The sequence below is a fragment of the Rhinatrema bivittatum genome, chromosome 2, assembly GCF_901001135.1.
Source record: "Rhinatrema bivittatum chromosome 2, aRhiBiv1.1, whole genome shotgun sequence".
Classification (NCBI taxonomy): Eukaryota; Metazoa; Chordata; class Amphibia; order Gymnophiona; family Rhinatrematidae; genus Rhinatrema; species Rhinatrema bivittatum.
This window is the reverse complement of record NC_042616.1, coordinates 58,757,581-58,775,918: the sequence shown is the minus strand read 5'-3', so window position 1 is coordinate 58,775,918 and position 18,338 is coordinate 58,757,581. Positions and strand designations below refer to the sequence as shown.

The window sequence follows — 18,338 nt, the reverse complement described above, 5'->3', positions numbered from 1 at the left end:
GGATTTGAATGTTTTGCTTCTCCTAGAAGACAATTGTGCTTTGTAAGAAGATAAGTACTTTAGTTGCATTTTAAAAAAATACAAAATATTGAATCGAATCAGTGAGTCTAATGCAAAAAATGCATTGTATTAGTGAGTCCAACATTAAGGACTTCAATATGACTTATACAGGACTGATTATTAGATTATGAACTGCTGGTAAAAAAGTATTATCAGTTGGGTCTCTTTATGATGGTCACTTAATAACATTTTCATTAATGTTTCCGAGTTGGTTTACCAAATTTGGGTTGACGTTTCATACCACCCATACGGTGCGATTTTCTTTAATATTGGAAAAGTCCATAACACACTATTAGCCAGGTCAACTAAAGAAAGCTGTTGCTATCCCTGGGAGTGAGTAACAGGAATTAGATGTACTTTATGGTTCCTGCCAGATACTTGTGACCTGGATTGGCCTTATCAGAAACAGGATGCTGGCCTCCATGGACCTTGGCATGACCCAGCATGGTACATCTTATGTTCTTAATTTCACAAACTGCCAGTGCTTAGAGGGTGTTAGGGTTGCAGACCCTTGTGCTATGGTGTGATTGATGCTACCAATGAGCAAGCCCAACCAGTTTGCTCCGACAGCTGGTGGTCGTACACCGAGTGGGTCAGGCTGGAGCTTCACCTATACCAACAGTCGTCCCCGCAGGTTGAGCCCTTGGGTTTTGATGGCTGGCAGGTCTTAGGAGGGTCCCTGAGATAGTGGCCAGGCAAAAGTCTGTACAGGCGAAAGTCAGGGCAGGCAGCAGGCAAGTGAAGATACGATCCAAGCAGGGTCAGAACCAGGGAGACAAGCTGGAGAGGAACAGAGAGAGACAAAGAACAAGACAGACGAGACGAGGGCATAAAGAAGGTGAGGGCAAGGAACAGGCCAAGGACGGAAAAACAGAGAAGGCAAAGACAAGCAAGGAACAAAACGACAACCAAGGAGCAAGGCAAGGATAAGACACGGATAGCAACACTCACTGGGACTGAAGGAGACTAGGGGACCTGTTGCCAAGACAGAGAAGAGGAGTCTGACAAATCCTCAAATAGTGAAATGCTGCCAGCATCATCATAGGGCCCTCGCGGGGATTTCCTGCTGCAGCCCTTTTAAGGCTCCAGGCATGCTCTGCGCGTGCACCTATGGGAGGATGGCCAGTGTCTCTGGTCACGTTGCACTGGGTTTGAGGCACGAGATCAAATGCTGGGTGTGTACTGAATCCGGCTGTGTTGGGGGTAAGTGCAGTGGCTCATGGGGCCGCCTGTAAGCTGCCGAGTGTAACAGAAGGATTAGGAAGAAATGTTGCAGGAGGAAAATTTTCAAAAGATTATTTATGTGGGCAAATTGCCCCCCCCACTACCCTCCCCCAGTGAGGTGCATACATGGGGAAAAGGGGCAGGGGGGCGAGGAGAAGTGCATTTACTGTAAAGCAGATGCTTAGTCCACGGGTATTTTTGTACCTGTTGTGTACAAGCGGATACCTTTGCAAAAGGGAAACCCTGTGGGGAGTTTCCCTTCGAAGATGAGCTGAATTGCACCTGTGGATCTGCAGGCTACCCAGGGGACTCTGCAAATTGCCCCCACACTCCTTTGGACAAATGGGTGAAGAGCATCTTAGGCAATAAAAGGACAATTTAAATCTATTTTAGCTCCATCACATTGCATGGAGGGAAGAGGAGCAGCTCTGATTTCCCTTAAGCTAAACAGGGGAACTACAGGGTCCCTGCACGCAATGAATCTAAACCCTTATGACCCACAGACACCTCTTAAACTTTACGTCCAGCTCAGATAAAAATCCTTTTTTAGCGCTTCTGCATACAGAACTGAAATAGAAAGCTCAGGATGTGTTCTCTCTTTTACTCCAATAACACAACAGTTACTCTTTAATGGCAGCCTGGTCTGAACCAGGTAAAAACAAACGTGAGAGTGAGAGAGAGATTTTTCACCAGCAAAGCTATGCGGATGTGAGCAGACACATACAAGCAACCTAATATAAATATAAAAAAACATGAAGCACATTTATAATATCCAAATGGTCTCAGTGGAGGCTGTGCGGGACATCGTAAGGCTCTTCATAAACATCTTTAAACACCTGCACACAGGGCCGGTGCAAGGGTATTAGGCGCCCTAGGCGAAACGTCAGCTATGCCACCCCCCCCCCCCCCCCCCCGCCTCCACACACAATTAACTTACATTGTGCATTAATGAAAATAACAGAGTCTGTATTTATAACAGAACACTTATTTGACATTTTTATGCCATGTAAACCATTGAGATGATTTGTCTTATCGACGGTATAGAAACTCTTTTATAAATAAATAAATAAAAATAAATAAAATAAACATAAACCAAAGCTATACTTGTTGCTCAAACAAAAAAAGCAGACACATCACATAATATTAAATAATTAAAATGGCAGTCAATCAAGAAAAATAAACTTAAAAAGCCATCTTTACTTACCCCCTCCAGCAGCTCTCTTACTCCCCTTCCATGCAGGCTGTAGCACACACCAGAAGCAGCAGTAGTGGCTAAGCTCTATACTCATGGTCCTCTTCCTTAAGGCCCATGTCTCTCACACACACACCATATCAGTCATGCCCCCATGACCAGTTTCTGTCTCTCACACACCAATCATCTCCCAAACAGTCTTTGACACACACACCAGTCACCTTCCTGAACAGTTTCTCTCATGCCATACACACACACAGGCTTCCCACTCCTGTGTTCTACTTACATATACGGGCTTCTCACTCTCATAATCACTTTCTCTGTCTCACACACACACACACACACACACACACACACTCACTCACCAGTCTCTCACTCCCATGCTTGTTCTCTCCACATGCACAGGCTTCTCATTCCCATAATCACTTTCTTTCTCTCACACACATACACAAACACACACACCAGTCACCTGATCTCTCTCATGCATTCACACACACAGGCTTCCCACTCCCATGTTCTCTTTCAGATATACAGGCTTCTCACTCCCATGCTGTATCTCACACACTCCCAGCTTTCTCACTCCCATGCTCACTCTTCACATGCACAGGCTTCTCATTCCCATAATCACTTTCTTTCTCTCTCTCACATACACACAAACACACACCAGTCACCTGTTCTGTCTTACATATACAGGCTTCTCCCTCCCATGGTGTGTCTCACACACACCCAGGTTCTCACTCCCATGCTCACTCTTCACATGCACAGGCTTCTCATTCCTATAATCACTTTCTTTCTCTCTCTCACATACACACAAACACACACCAGTCATCTGTTCTGTCTTACATATACAGGCTTCTCCCTCCCATGCTGTGTCTCACACACACCCAGGTTCTCACTCCCATGCTCACTCTCTTCACATGCACAGACTTCTCATTCCCATAATCACTTTCTCTCTGTTACAATCACACAGACACATACACCAGTCTCTCTCTCATTTCCATGCTCGCTCTCCAGGTGCACAGGCTTCTCATTCCCTGAATCACATTCTCTCTCTCTCACATTCACATACACACCAGTCACACCGTCACCTTACCAACCAGTCTCTCTCTCATACATGCACACACACACAGGCTTCCCACTCCCATGCTCTCTCTCACATAATCAGGCTTCTCACTCCAATGCTTTCTTTCACATACACCCCCACCACACCAGGCTTCTTACTCCCATGCTTTCTCACATACCCAGAGTTCTCACTTCCATGCTTTTTCTCTCTTTCACACACACTCACACATCAGTCACATCCCTGACTGTCTCACACTCTCACACATCAGTCATCTCCTTGAGCAGTCACTTTCATTGTCTCTCACATATACACATACATCAGCTCTCTGACCAGTTTCTTTCAATCACACACACATGCTCTCGATCAAATACATTCTCTCACTTACACACAGGCTCTCAATCACACAGGCAGGCTGGCTGCTTCTCTCTCTTTCTCTCACTCACTTCCTCCCCCCCCCCCCCCCCCAGCACAAATGGTAGCTGCAACAGCCTCCTCCTCCAGCCCCCGCAGGCCAAGAAGGAAGAATCCCATCGGCCGCAGGAGGCTCGTGCTGCTGACTCCTTTCCCGATTCCCGGCTGCTTCAATTGCTCGGGGGCCGATGCTGCTGTTGCCGCTATTTTTTTCATGCGGCACGACTCTTTCTCCTTCCCGCGCATCACTTCCTGTTCCGGGTCAGGGGGGGGGGGCGGGAGGAAGAAAAGGGCAGCCGCGGATCATGCCACAGCTTTTTCTAGCACCGCTGCCGTTCCCGCTGGGCTTGAACGTGCTGATAGCCCGGCGGCAACGGCAGCAGGGAAGAAAGAGCAGCGGGAGAGACCGGGAGCACGCGAACCGCTGGGGGAGGTCAGATGGGTCTTTTGGGGCGGGCTGCTGGCAGCGGCTTCGGGGGGGCGGCGGCGGCTTAATGCAGCTCTCTTAATTTTACCGGGGCAGTGCCGCCCCCGGGAAGCTGGCGCCCTAGGCGACCGCCTAGTTCGCCTAGTGCTTCCGCCGGCCCTGCCTGCACAGGCAGAAGGAGAGAAACAGCTTTTCTGTAAAGTGGGAGGAAATTGATGCTGGAAATGAATAAGCAAGTAAACAAACCCTCCCAGGTAAAATAAAACCCCTTCATAGCCGCAGCAGGAGTGCCTGCATTCGGTAACTTTGTGTCCACTCCTGCTCCAGGTCTGAATTTTGAAAATGACATCTCTGCCTCCAGATAGAAGCCTTCTCTACTGAGACGCCTGCTTAACCAGGCAGCTACTGAACGGAGATAAGTTAATGCCAGCTTCCAGAGCGTCTGAACACAGGGAGGAGCGTTTCCAAAAGGGACTTCTGTGGGTAAAATAGTGCCTTGCCCGCAGAAATGGCCCTATAGACAATTGTGCAGCCGATAGCCAAAATTATGTGCATGCTGTTATGCGCAGAGGGGAGGGGCGTTCCAGAGGGGGTGGAGTCAGGGCGGGGCTGGGACTTACAAGCGTGCATGTAAATTCTCTCAGCAAAACTATGTGCAGCAAACAGCAGGTGGAATTGTGCGTGCATCGTTTTAACCGGGATATTTTGTGTCCCTAGGGAAAAAAAAATGCAGAAGACAATAGATCCCTATGTATGCACATTTCACCTCTTAAGATTTCCAGAAGAAGGATCCGAGCCTCTTACAGCTTTATATGCAGTCAAAATGAAACTGGTTCATCGGTGTGTTTGTAGTACAGATCCCAAGAGACAGGCAAGAGATGTGGAGCACACTTACGAAATACTGTCCGGGTCGGAGGGCATCAATGCGCAGGTAGGCCGATGCTACAAGATGACTCGGTAAGGCTTCTCCCATGGGAGCCCTGGATTTCACTCTAGCGCGCCACTTCTTCCTGACGAGCTCCTCAAGCGTTAAGAAGGAATCTCTGAAAGACAGTAAGGTGTCATTTAGAACCGCCCCCTTTCCAGAGCACGTTCCACATAAGAGAGTGGGAGGCAGAGGAGGGGAAGGCACCATTACTCAGGATACACTACACAGCAGTATTCTACAGGAAGTAGTGGGCGACATCGTGCTACAAGAGTTACAGGAGGAAAAGGGGGATCACTGCAAGATACTGGTAGGCAGAGGTACTGCCAGGTACTAAAAAGACCCAGAACTCGGGACCACAGGGCTCAAGCAGTGGCGATTTTCTGCCCAGTCACTCTCCTGGAACCTTTTTTACCCTGGTTCTTTTGCCCCACTGCAGCTGAAATAGAAGAAGTAGAGTTGCAGCTGGCCTTGATCTGGTAACTTCATTTTTGTTTGTGGGGGTTTTTGTTTTTTTTTTAAAGTAGCACTGAGCTCGGGACCCTATGGTCTCCTCCTGAGATTTTGATAATTACATTCAAGAGCATAAGAATTATTATGCTGGGTCAGACCAAAGTCCATTGAGCCCAGCATCCTGTGGCCAATTCAGATCACAAGTACCTGGCGGATCCCATAAAGTAGATTTATTTCCTGTTACTCGCTTTTTTTTAGTCCTCCTGGCTAATAATATGTTATGGACTTTTCTTCCAGGAACTCGTCGTCTTGATCATGTCCTCTGGCCATAGATTTCACAGCTTAATAGTGCACCCAGTGAAAAAGTACTTTCTACAATTTGTTTTGAATTTGCTGGTTGTTGGTTTCATGGCGTGTTCCCTTGTTTTAGTATTATTTAAAAGAGTAAATACCAATCCTTTATTTACCTATTCCACCCCGCTCATGATTTTATAAGCTTCTACCGTGTCCCTTCTCCGCTGTCTCTTTTCCAGGCTGAGGAGCCCCCCAGCCTGCGTAGCCTTTCATCATAGGAGAGATGTTCTAACCCCTTTATTATTTGTGTTGTCTTCCTCTGCACCTTTTCTAGGTATGCTGTCTTTCTTGAGATGGAGGGCGACCAGAACTGCACACGCAGTACTCCAGGTGAGGTCACATCATGGCTCGATTACAGAGGCAATATGATATTTTCAGTTTTATTCTCCATTCCCTTTCGGTTCTTTCCTAACATCCTGTTTGATTTTTTTTGACTGCTGCTCATGGATCCCTGTCCTGTGTCGATGCATCTGCTTCCATTTTAACCATTTAAGCCCCATCCCATTCCCTCCCCCAACAACAGCAACCATACAACAATGCCCCAAATGTTTGTGGTCTCAGGGCATGGTAGAAAACTATCTGCTTCCCGCACAGCATTGCCCCCACCCCCCTCCCTACAGAACTGACAGTGTATCCGGGTGAAAGATCCCCTGAGACCCAGCAACACTGATACAGAAATTGAAAACCAAGTCCCGCCTTATGGTCCCTCCATTAACATGACCACACGTCCCCTGTTCCCTTCCAGAATTCCACACCTTTCCCCAGCCCCCTCTCTGAACCCTCAGCAGAGTCTCTGCGTAGGCTGATGGTCTGCCACTGCAGCATTTATCTTTCGCCACTCTGTGAGTGTGTGGCGGCTGCCCTGCTTTTCAGTCTGCCGCCACGTGTTTCTGTATGGCGACGCCATCGCCTGCCCATGCACAGAGCAACTGCAGACCTCCTTCAGAGCATTTCTCATCAGAGCCATTCAGAGCAGTTAATGCACTGGATTCCAGCTGCACAGTAGCTATGAAAGGGAAAATAATATACCAGTTTGTGATTATTGCTCCCCCACCCAACCCCTAGCCTCGTAAATTAGCCAAAATGAATAGCCCTCACACCCCCAACCTGCTCCACCAGTTTCTTTGGATACCCCGCACTCAGACAAACCCCTTCTTCAGTCAGACCCAATGAATTCCACCAGTGTAACAAAATTAAAATAGATAAGGATACATGATATGAAGACAGGCGGCTCCAGACCTGAGTGCCTCAAGTTGCTGTACAAAACGCATCGCCGCCTTAGAATCGTTGAAGAACAAGGTAGCACCATTCATGGGAGAGCCGCAACCCTGCTCCTTCTTAACCTCCACAAGACCCTCTCTCCTTCTGCACCTCTTCTGAAAAGTTTTGGGAAAAGTAAATGTGTTTTCCTTGGTAGGTGACCTCTTTGAGTTTCCTACTGGCCTCCAATACCCAATTCTTATCTCCATAGTGGTGGAGGTGCAGAATAAGAAGCTCTGGGCAGCCATTATCTGCAGGGGGAGGCACTAGGGCCCTCTGCGCCTGATCTATTTTTAGCCTGCCAAGTTTGCATTCCAAATTCAGCACTGCAGGAAGCCTTGTGGCCAGGAGCCTGGCTGGATCATTACCTTCAACTCTCTCCGGCAGGCTTACTATGTGCAGGTTGTTTTGGCAATTCCGATTTTATAGGTCATCAAATTCCTCGTGCATTCTAAAACTTCTAAGTGTTGCGTAGTGAACACGAGGGGAAATCTCCATGTCTTCCACATGTTTAACCACGTTGTCCATCCATGCAGTCATCTCTCCGACGTTGACACCAGTTGCCCCACGTGGTCCACTACCTTCTCCAGCCTCGCCTCCAGGCTGGAGTGGATCTTGTCAGCCAAATGCTGCTTCATGGCATTCATAGTTGCCACCATAGTGCTGGGCAATTCTGGCACATTCAGGGCCATCTCCTCCTCCATTGCAGCTGCCATTTCATCAGCCACATGTGTTTTGTCAACCGCGGTTTTATTGCCAGAATGTGTCAATTGCGAGGCTGGGTCTCCCCCTAAAATATGGGGATTGACTTAAAATCTTTATCAGCCATTTAGTGTCTAAGAATGAATGAAAAAGGGATTTGAAATATATGTTTTAATCAGGGACAGTGGGAACTAGTCAGATGTGTGTCTTCCCATCACTGCAGCATCATGTGACCCCCGACCCCCATTTCTGGCTCTTTAACCACTTCCCAATCCACAACAGAACACTGCCTCCTATCCCATGACTTTGTAGTTTCTTGAGGAGTCTCTCAGGGAGGACTTTGCCAAAAGTCTTCTGAAAATAAATCTGAGGGAGTCTATAGCAAAACTTCCTCAGACTACCTTAAGAGACCAGGCACAGCTGTGTCACCTGGTCTTCCTTAATATTCAGACCTACAAGGAATCCTGGGTGAAGGGAGGAACTTCTCACCGGACTATAAGAACTTAGGCCCTAGAAAGGTTAAGCAGGCCCCAGGGAGCAGGCAGGAAGCCACTGTATGGGGAAACCTGCTATGTGTGATGTCTCTGTGTTACCTGAACTTTAAGGTGAGCTGCATCATTTGTTTTTGTTTTGTACTTTGTTTTTCACTGTAAATAAATTGCACAAAAGGGAAACAGCCAGAATCTGCATCCTTATTCCTTCTGGTCTGTTTCCAAGTCACTATCGCCCAAGTTACCACATATGGTGGTAGCAGTGGGATCTCTCGCCTAAGCAGGAAGCACAGGCAGGAGCCCACAGCCACAGCAGCAGAAAGAAAAATTAACAAAAAAACCCCAAACCCTGCAGAGGTTTTTTTTTTCCTTTTTTTCCTGGGGCCTTCCAGGTCCATTCACCCAGCTGAAGCTACAACAGGCTAAAGGGGCAGCCCAGCCTGTGCAGTGAGGATTCAAGTAGTGAGTCGGGGCAGGACAGGCCAGCAGGTTTTTTTTTTGTACCTCTCCTTACCCTGGGGAAATACCCAGTTTAGAGGCATTTTGGTAAGCAGGGAAGATGGAGGAAGTGATCCAGGTCCTTGCTACAAGGTAGCAGCAATTACAAACTCAAATTGAGCAGCAGCAGGCACTGCGAGAACAGGTGATGCACAAGCTGGGCAAACTGCTGTAACCAGGCCTCCTCCCTTGTCACACTACTTAAGATAGACCCCCGATGGTTTCCTGAAAAACTTTGAATGCTCAGCTTGACTGGCAGGTTGGCCAGGGGGCTTCAGTGGGCTACCTATCTGGGAAATCTACTCACTGGGAGTAGTCAAGATGCCTTCCAAACCTCCAATCCAGAAGGGAGGGCCACATACCAGGAAGGTCAAGGCCACCATTCTAGAGAAAGTGGGACTCACCCCAGAAGCCTACCGATAGCAGTTTTGGCAGGGAGGTCCTTTAAGCTGGGGAAAACCCAAGGAACCTATTCCATAGACTCAAAGATATCACTTGGAAGTGGCTGCACCCAGAAGGGAAGACCAGAGTGGAGGTAGTCAAAGCGGTTCTGCTGGAACAATTCCTAGACAACCTGGAACAACTTATGTGGCGGTGGGTCTGCCGACACCCAAACCTTACACTTGAAAAGGTGCTGGAAGTAGCGGAAGCTTATTACCAGGCCCAGACCATGCCTGAGTCACTATGGATCCTAGAGAAACCACTTAACCCGGGTAGAAGAAGTCGGACTCCTAAGAGCCAGAGGCCCCGACAACCAGTAGCGCAGATCCAGCCGAACTTTTCACCTCAAGCACAACCCTCTGCATTACTGCCATGTTTCAGCTGTGGAGAAAGGGGCCATTTTGCCAGAGACTGTCCCCGCAGGGAAGAGGAACCAATGGATTTTAATGATGTGACCTCACACTTTTGTAATTTCATGGATGTCCCCAGCCAGGAAGTCTCTACTTTTGAGATTGCGGTTGAGCTAGATGGCAGGACCAGACTGACTAGAACTGAGAAGTATCCAACAAGCCAGGTACAATTGAAGACCCCGGTCAGCCAAGACAAATTAAGGAGGGAGTTCTTCCTTAGCTACCCTACCCTGTGGTGATAGGATGGGACTGTCCAAACTTTTTAAAAGTCTCTGGAATCAGCTCACAATGGGTTCATCCAACCACAACAATGAATAATTAGAGTTTCAAGAACTCGTTCCCTTGGATATCCAAATCTGTATCATAAAGACTCTAAGACTCCTAAGTCATGGAGGCAATGCCGACAGGACAAATATATTTACATTGCTAATTTAGAGGCATCCGGGGAGGAAGGGTCAGAGTCAGGGAAAGAACAGCAACCTACCCAGAATGTCTTACCTTGCCTCTTGGAGTGGGAAAAGGGGGGTGACCCAGACAGCTTCAAATAGGCCTAGAGGGAGGATGAGTCCTTTAAGTGAGCCCAGGAGCATTTACAAAGGGACGAAGGAAAGCTAGTCCCTGGGATGCAGCTAACAGAGCTTATTCCTTCTTATTTCATAATGAATGGGGTCCTATTTTACTGAATTACAAAGGGAAGTGTGGAGAGGAAATTGATAGAACAACTCCTAGTTACAAAATCATATCACCAGAAGGTTATGCAACTAGCTCACAGTCACCTTCTATGGGGTCACTTGGGGAAAGAAAAGACTCAAGAGAAGATATTAGCACAGTTTATTGGCTGGGCCTACATAAACAGGTCCAGTTTTATTGCCAATCCTGCCCTACCTGCCAACTCACAATGCCTGCCAGCATATGGGCAGAACCTCTCATATCAATGCCCATAATCAAGACTCCTTTTGAAAGGGTGGGCATCAACCTTGTGGGGCCACTAGAAAGATCTAATCAAGGAAATAAGTACATTTTCATCATTCTGGACTACACCACGGAATATGAAAACTCGAATGGTCATGCATTAATGAAGGTTTTTTTCATGACTGGGGCTACCCAAGGAGATCCTGATGGACCAGGGAACCCTGTTTGTATCCAAGTAATGAAACAACTCTGCACCTTGCTCAAAATAAAACTCTGCATACTTCAGTGACTGAAGTATGCAGAGTTTTATTTTGCAAGTCAGCCAAGACACTGAAGTATGCAAGACTCTGCATATTTCAGTGTCTTGGCTGACCGTATCCCCTGCAGACTGATGGCCTTGTTGAGCGCTTCAATCAGACGCTCAAACATGTTGAGAAAATTTGTGGTTGAAGAAGGCAAGAATTGGGATGCATTGCTACCCTATGTGCTGTTCGCAATCCACGAAGTGTTACAGAGCTACTTGGGGTTTTCCCTTTTTGAGTTGCTGTATGAGAGGAAACCAAGAGGAATCTTGTATATAGCATGCAAGACTTAAGAAGATGAAAGGAACCTTGGACAGAACTTCATTAACTATGTTTTCCAAGTGCTGAATTGCCTAAATAAGGCTGGGGAGGCAGTCTGCCTAATCCTAGAGGTGGCTTAGGCTACCCAAGCCTCAAGTTACAATCATCCTATGGTCCAAATAATATTCCAGCTGGGGGTACCGTGTCCTTGTCTTCCTCCCATCTTCAGAAAGCAAGTTGTTAGCCCGCTGGCAAGGACCCTATGAAGTTTTGGAGAAAACAGGACCCATGGATTACAAAATAGCCCAACCAGATAAATGAAAGAGAACTCAAATCTACCACATAATCCTTCTGAAGAAGTGGATTGCACAGAAGTGTGGCATGTTGCAAGAAGACGATTTTGGTCCAGAGATTGGACCTGAAGTGGACCAAACCCAGTTTCCTTTCAGAAAGCAGCTGTCCACCACACAGACAGCCGACATAAAGCAACTGCTGGAGAAAACAAGTAGATCTTCTCGAACCTCCCAAGTTGTACCATGACATCATTATGCCTCCTGGATTTGTGGTACCACAACAAATCTATCTGATTCCTGAGGCCAGTTGCCACATCATTGAAAGCGAAGGAAGGAGATGCTCCTGCTCGGGGTTATAGAACAGTGATTGGTCCTCATCCATAGTGTTGGTACTGAAGCCAGCTGGGAGTATAAGGTTCTGCACTGACTTTAAAAAGGTCAATGAGGTCTTCAAACTTGACGTGTACCCGATCCCACAAGTGCTTGAACTGATTGAGCATCTGGCATTAGCCCAGTTCTTCTTTATCCTGGACCTTATAAAAAGCTATTGCCAGGTACTTCTCATGCCAACATTGATGGAGAAGTCTACATTCTTGATGCCAGAGGGACTTTTCCAGTTTTCCATCCTCCTGTTGGACTCCATGACACCCTGCAATATTTCAATGCTTGGTAGACCACCTGCTCCACCCACATCAAGGGTATGCAGCCACCTACTTGGATGACATTGTGGTGTACAGCCCAGATTGGAAGACACATCTAAGTCAACTCCAGGCTATTCTAACCAGTCTGAGGAAAGCAGGACTAACAGCTAACCCTAAGAAGTGCTTGCTGGGGGATCAAGAAATCCAGTATCTTGGCTACAATCTGGAGAAGGGCAAGGTCCATCCACAGAAGATTGAGGTGATCACCTGGGTGCCAATACTACAAACAAAAGCGAAATTGAGAGCATTCTTAGGTCTCACAAGGTATTACAAAAGGTTTATCACCAATTACTTAAAGAAGGTGGAGCCTCTCACAAGGCTATTGTTGAAGAAAGCACCAGAGAAGGTCCAGTGATCAGCGGATGCACTGGAGTCCTTCCAGGCTTTGAAAAATGCCTTACGTTCTGAACCAGTCCTGAGAGTCTGGTCTTCACCAAACCTTTCATGGTACAGACCAATGCCTCAGAAGTAGGCTTGGGAGCAGTCTTAGTCCAATAGAAGGACGGCCAAGAACATCCTGTGGCATACATTAGTCGGAAGCTGATTCCACGGGAGAGGTGTTACTCAACATTTGAGAAGGAGGCCTTAGCATTCAAGTGGGCCTTAAGAGGCCTTGCGATATTACCTGCTTGGACGGCAGTTCATGTTTGCAATGGGCTACCAACTGCTCCTATGGATGAATAGAAATAAGGAGTTCAATGCGAGAGTAATGACATGGTTCCTGGCCCAAAGAAACAGATCGGAAATTGATCCAATATTGCAGTAGCGACCAAAAAAGAGAGGATCAATGAACACCAGAGTTCTTTATTGAGCACAGAAAGTCGGGCTTCTATTACTTTCTGTGCTCAATAAAGAACTCTGGTGTTCATTGATCCTCTCTTTTATGGTTCCTGGCCCTACAGCCAGGAACCATAAAATATGACAGGCAAGGAAAACACTAATGCAGATTTCCTGTCTAAAGAAAGGTGTCCCTAGTACAAGCAGGTGCTGATCCCGACAAGGATGAGCTGAGGGGGAGGGAGGGTATGTGAGGGAGTCTATAGGAAACTCTCTCAGACTACCTCAAGGGACCAGGCCCAGCTGTCTCGCCCAGTCTTTCTTAAGATCCAGACCTACAAGGAATCCTGGGTGAAGAGAGAACCCCTCACCAGACCATAAGAACTCAGGGCCTAGAAGAGTTAAACAGGACCTGGGGAGCAAGCAGGAAGCTACTGAAAGAGAAAACCTGCTATGTGCGATGTGTCTGTGTTATCTGAACTTTAAGATGAGCTGCATAATTTGGTTTTTTTTTTTGCTTTGCACTTCGGTTTTCACTGTAAATAAATTGCACAAAAGAGAAACTGCCAGAGTCTGACTCCTTATTCATTCTGGCTATTGCCCAAGTTACCACAATCCAAATAAGCTGTATTAACTGGCTCATCTTTATCTACATGTTTATTTACAACTTCAAAAAATTATAAAAGATTGGTAAGACAAGTCTTCCCCTTGCTAAAATCATATTGGCTCTTCCCCATTAAGCCATGTCTATCTATATGGCCAGCGATTTTGTTTTAAGCATGGCTTCCTCCATTTTGCCCAGCACCATCATCAATCTCAACAGTCTATAGTTTCCTGGATCACCCCTGGAACCCTTTAAAAAAAAAATAATGTCACGTTGGCCACCTTCCAGTCTTCAGGAATCATGGCTTTTGTAAATGACAAGTTACCGAGTACTAGTAACAGGTTAGCAATTCATCTTTTAGTTCTTTTAGAACTCTGGGGTGGATGCCATCCGGTCCTGGCAATTTGTTACACTTAGTTTGTCAATTTGATCTATTATATCCTCTTTTGTCACAGATATTGTTTGAGTTGCTCAGTTGTCTCTACCATTAAATGTTTCAGATGTGGGTATGTTCCCAATATCCTCCCCCTTAAAGACTGAGACATGTGTTCTTATGTTCTTAATTCATTCCTTTTTTCTGCTCTTTCCTTGTCCTCCCTGAAACCTCTTTTGCCCCCTTGGTCATCTAGTGGCCCAACTAACTCCCTCAGAGGCTTTTTGCTTTGAATGTACTTGAAAGTGTTATTAGTTTTTGCCTTACTGGCAAACTTTTTCTCAAAGGCTCCCTTGACTTGTCTAACTATTGTTTTACATCTAACTTGTCAGTGCTTATGCTCGTGCCTATTTTCATCATTTGTGTCAGTTTTCCATTTTTTTTAAGAACCCATTTTAGCTTTGTCTTTTTTTTTTAACTAAAGAAATTAGAAACACATATGAGGCATACTACATAGCATTGCTTCACACATACCATGTCATCAACAAATTCCTGGTTTGTAGTAATACAATAATTCTTCTATCCCTCACCCTAACAGCATCAAACTCAAACAAGCAAATTTAGCAGAAACAAACTCGGCACTTCTCTAGTGTACAAGTATAATAACTATAAGTCATATAAAACCACACTTCTAGATTTATGTGTAATAATTTTAATATGCTTCCCATATCCTAAAAAAAACTTCTCTCAACGAATCTTCCTTTGCTTAAGTTTTTCCATCATCAACAAATAATGCAATATATTCTGCCACTGTAAGATACTAGATGGGTCTTCTGTTCATCATCATCATCATCATAAGATAATAAATGTTACATGGAACCTACAATGACTTAACACTGAATGGTAATGCCTGTTGAAGAAGTGGACGCCTAGTGCAGAGGGGTGGATGATGCTGCCTAGTGAGCAAGCCCACTAGGACCACCCCGTCAGCTGGTGGAGAAACCCTGAGGAGGGACCGACTGGCGCTTCGCCTATACCAGCCCCATTCCCTTCAAACTGAGCCCTTGAATTCCAGGGGCCAGCAGGACTTAGTGCGTCCCTAGAGTAATCCAAGAGAAGAGTCCAGGCAAGCATGGGTCAAGGCAGGTAGCAGATGGCAGACTGAGTAACAAGCCAGAGGTCGAGGCAGACAGCAGAAGGACAGAGGCCAGGCCAGGGTCAGAATCCGGTTAGTCAGTCAAAGACAAATAGGACAAGCAAGGAAGGGGACAAGCAAGAACGGACAGGCAAGGAACTGGACAATGAACAGAGCACAGAGGAGCTAAGGACAAGGCAAGGAATCAAGACAAAGAACACAGAATAAGGTACAAGGCAAGAACAAGACAAGGCTGGAACAAGAGGGAACCAGGAGACCTATTGCTGAAATGCTGGCTGGTTGCAAGAACTTCCTTATATACTCTTGGAAGATGTGACATCTTCAGCCTGTGCCACAGGAAGGCCCACTAACTCCTTTTCCAGGCTCTGCTTTCCATTTTACTTTCTTTATTCCCTCCTGCTTTCAACACTTCCTCCTCTCTAGTGACAACTATCTTTTCCTCTTTTAAGTAATTTTCCTTCATTTCTCTCTTCTCTGCCTCTAAATCTTTTCCTTACATCACCATCGTGTTATTCTCTGCCCACTCACACCTGGCTCTCATCCTTCCTCCTTCATTCCTCTTCTGTCCTTCATCTCTCACCCTCCAGTTCGCTGTCCCAACATTTCAGGTCCCCCCCCCTCTCCATCTCCCCTTCACAGGGCTGCTCCCCCCATAAATCTCCTATCTAGCTCCCTTCTCCCACAACAGCCACCCCTCTTCTCTCCACTTCCCATCATCCCCGCACTGAGTTTCTCTTCTCCCCCGCTGTCCTGAAAGCCTGTTCTGGATCTCCGCCTGAGCCTTCGCTCTAGCAGTCCTTAAAGTGCAGTGAGCCTAGGGATTAAAGCCTATGCTCACAGGCCCCTACCCTCTCCGGATTCCCGTGCAAAGGGAAAAGAGCCTGCGGTCAGGCCGCTCCCTGTTAGGGTGAGAAGCGTTGTAGCCGGCCTTGAACCCGAGTCTACTCGTGTGCTGTGTGTAGAGACATAGAACGGCTCCAAGAAGTCCAGCTTCAGACTGTGGATGGCCTGGGGTATGGCCCCCGCCTCTGAAGATCCGGACTGGTCCTTCCAAAAGGTGTGCTGGAACACCAAGAGATCCCAGAGGATAGAGCCGTGAGCTCTTCCGATGTGTTGTGTGTGATGTGAAAGTCTTGACGCTCTGTGTTGGTCCCTATGAGTAGAAGTTGTGTCTCAAGTACTGACTGTGTTTGTCTATGAAGAGGAATTACTGTGCAACTGATCTGGAATGGATAAATGGACTGGATTTAAGCCTTACCTTAACCATGAGTGTTGGCAAGCTTGACTGAAGGTACCTGTTTATTTATAATGTACCTGCAGTGCATCATAAGTCAGGGAGTGTCTAACAATAACCTAGCATTTAGACACCATTCCCAGTGCCTTTGTACTGCAGGAGCTTCCAACTTGACACTCATCTCTTGCAGTTTGTCTCCCTCATCCCCCAATTATTTTCTCTCTCATTTGCATAGCTCCCCTTCCACCTTCTCATCTGGTTCTCACACATCAACCCCCCCATCACACATTCTCCCTCTCTCCCCATTTAACCCTTTCTCCTTCAAAATACTTCCTCTGGCTCTCTTTCACCATCTCTATGCCCATCCCTACCTCTGGCTCTCAGTCACCCTCCTTCTCCCTTCACCACATCTGGCATTTACCCCTCCTCATGCTTTCCCCCAGCAATCACACTCCTTACCTCTCCCAAGAGCTTCTAATTCCAATTCCCCTATTGCATTTTCCTAAGGAAAGGCAGACTGCAAGTTTCTGCATGTGGAATATATGAAACGTTTCAATTCAAATTCTGCAATTCTCCTCAATACTTTCTGGTTTGTGTATGTTTCCCTTTTTAAAAAGGTAGTTCATACAGTCTGGCCTGCCCTTGCATTGGGTCCCTCTAGTGGTATCAACCTGGGAGAAGTCTTTCTTTAAGGTAATGGTTGACTGCTATTTGTCTGTACATAATTGCTCTGATTACAAAGTTGGTTTTTTTTTCTGTATTGATATTTCAGTTATGTCATGTATGCTTTGTATGAATTACAACAATTCTAGAGTGTGGCTTTCTTTCTTGAAGGAAATAAATCTGTTTACTGCTATCCTGTGAGGTGAATTCTGGGAGATTAGACTTCCCTGGAGAGAGCAGGTTGTATGCTGAAACCCGGGAAGAGTCTGCTACATATGCCACTGGATCAATCCTGCAAGGTGAATTTGGTGCCAGTTGGTGACCCTACTCACCTCCAGCATTCATCCTCTTCGTCTCCACCCCTTTTCAGCATTTACCTCCATTCCCTCCTCCTCAACCACTTGCAGCTTCCCAGGAATGTCATTAGCTCCAGGCACACGGGGCCTGTACCCCAAGACCTTTCCTCTGTGCCCCAAGCCTCCACCAGTGGCAGAAGAAGAGAACCTGCCCAACCATTGCGGATCCCAACCTGGTGGGAGCTGCTGTGAGCTCCATGCAGCCAGCGGCCTAAGAAGAGGCCCTGCTACACTGCCATGGACCCCATCCCACTGGTGGTAAAGAAGAGAGGGCGAGGCCTGCAGGATAGAATTTGTGCAGCCTCCCCACTCCCCCCCACTACTAATCCTCAATAATCTCAGGGTGACTGGAAATCAGAAGTTCCCAGGGATCGAGAATGGAATTCTTATTAGTTTTAATTATTGGGGGCCCGATATTCAGCTAGCTGATAGCCAGATAAGTAAGCTTATCAGGCTACCTAGCAGCCACCGAATATCTGCTTAAGTTCAGTGGCCACTAGATAGTCGGAGAAGTCACTTATCCGGCTAACTCTTAGCTGGAGAATTTTGTGGCGAACTGTGGGCGGATCGGGATGGTGCTACTTAGCCGGCTAAGTAGCGATAATTAAACTTAGCTGGATAAGATGCCCTTCTAAATGAGACCTGCTCAATAGCAGGTCTAAATGTAGACGGATACAACTCATCTCATACTTGTCTTCCCTTCTGCTTTTTTCTGCTCCTCCTGCTTGTTCCAGGTTCCACCTACCCGCCTCCCATTTACCTCTTTCTTTCCCCACCTTTCCCTCCATTTCTATC

At 46.7% G+C, this 18,338-nt stretch overlaps 1 protein-coding gene across 1 annotated transcript in view; it reads right to left on the bottom strand.

Annotated features, from left to right (window-relative positions):
- LOC115083213 overlaps window positions 1-18,338 on the bottom strand; it is a 99,967-nt gene that overhangs the window by 31,505 nt on the left and 50,124 nt on the right. Inside the window, exons 11-13 of the mRNA XM_029587020.1 lie at window positions 16,139-16,352; window positions 7,919-8,159; window positions 5,273-5,420 (exon numbers count right to left, since the gene is read on the bottom strand). Of these exons, the coding sequence (XP_029442880.1) occupies window positions 5,273-5,420; window positions 7,919-8,159; window positions 16,139-16,352 (603 nt within the window). The remainder of the gene's footprint in view (window positions 1-5,272; window positions 5,421-7,918; window positions 8,160-16,138; window positions 16,353-18,338) is intronic.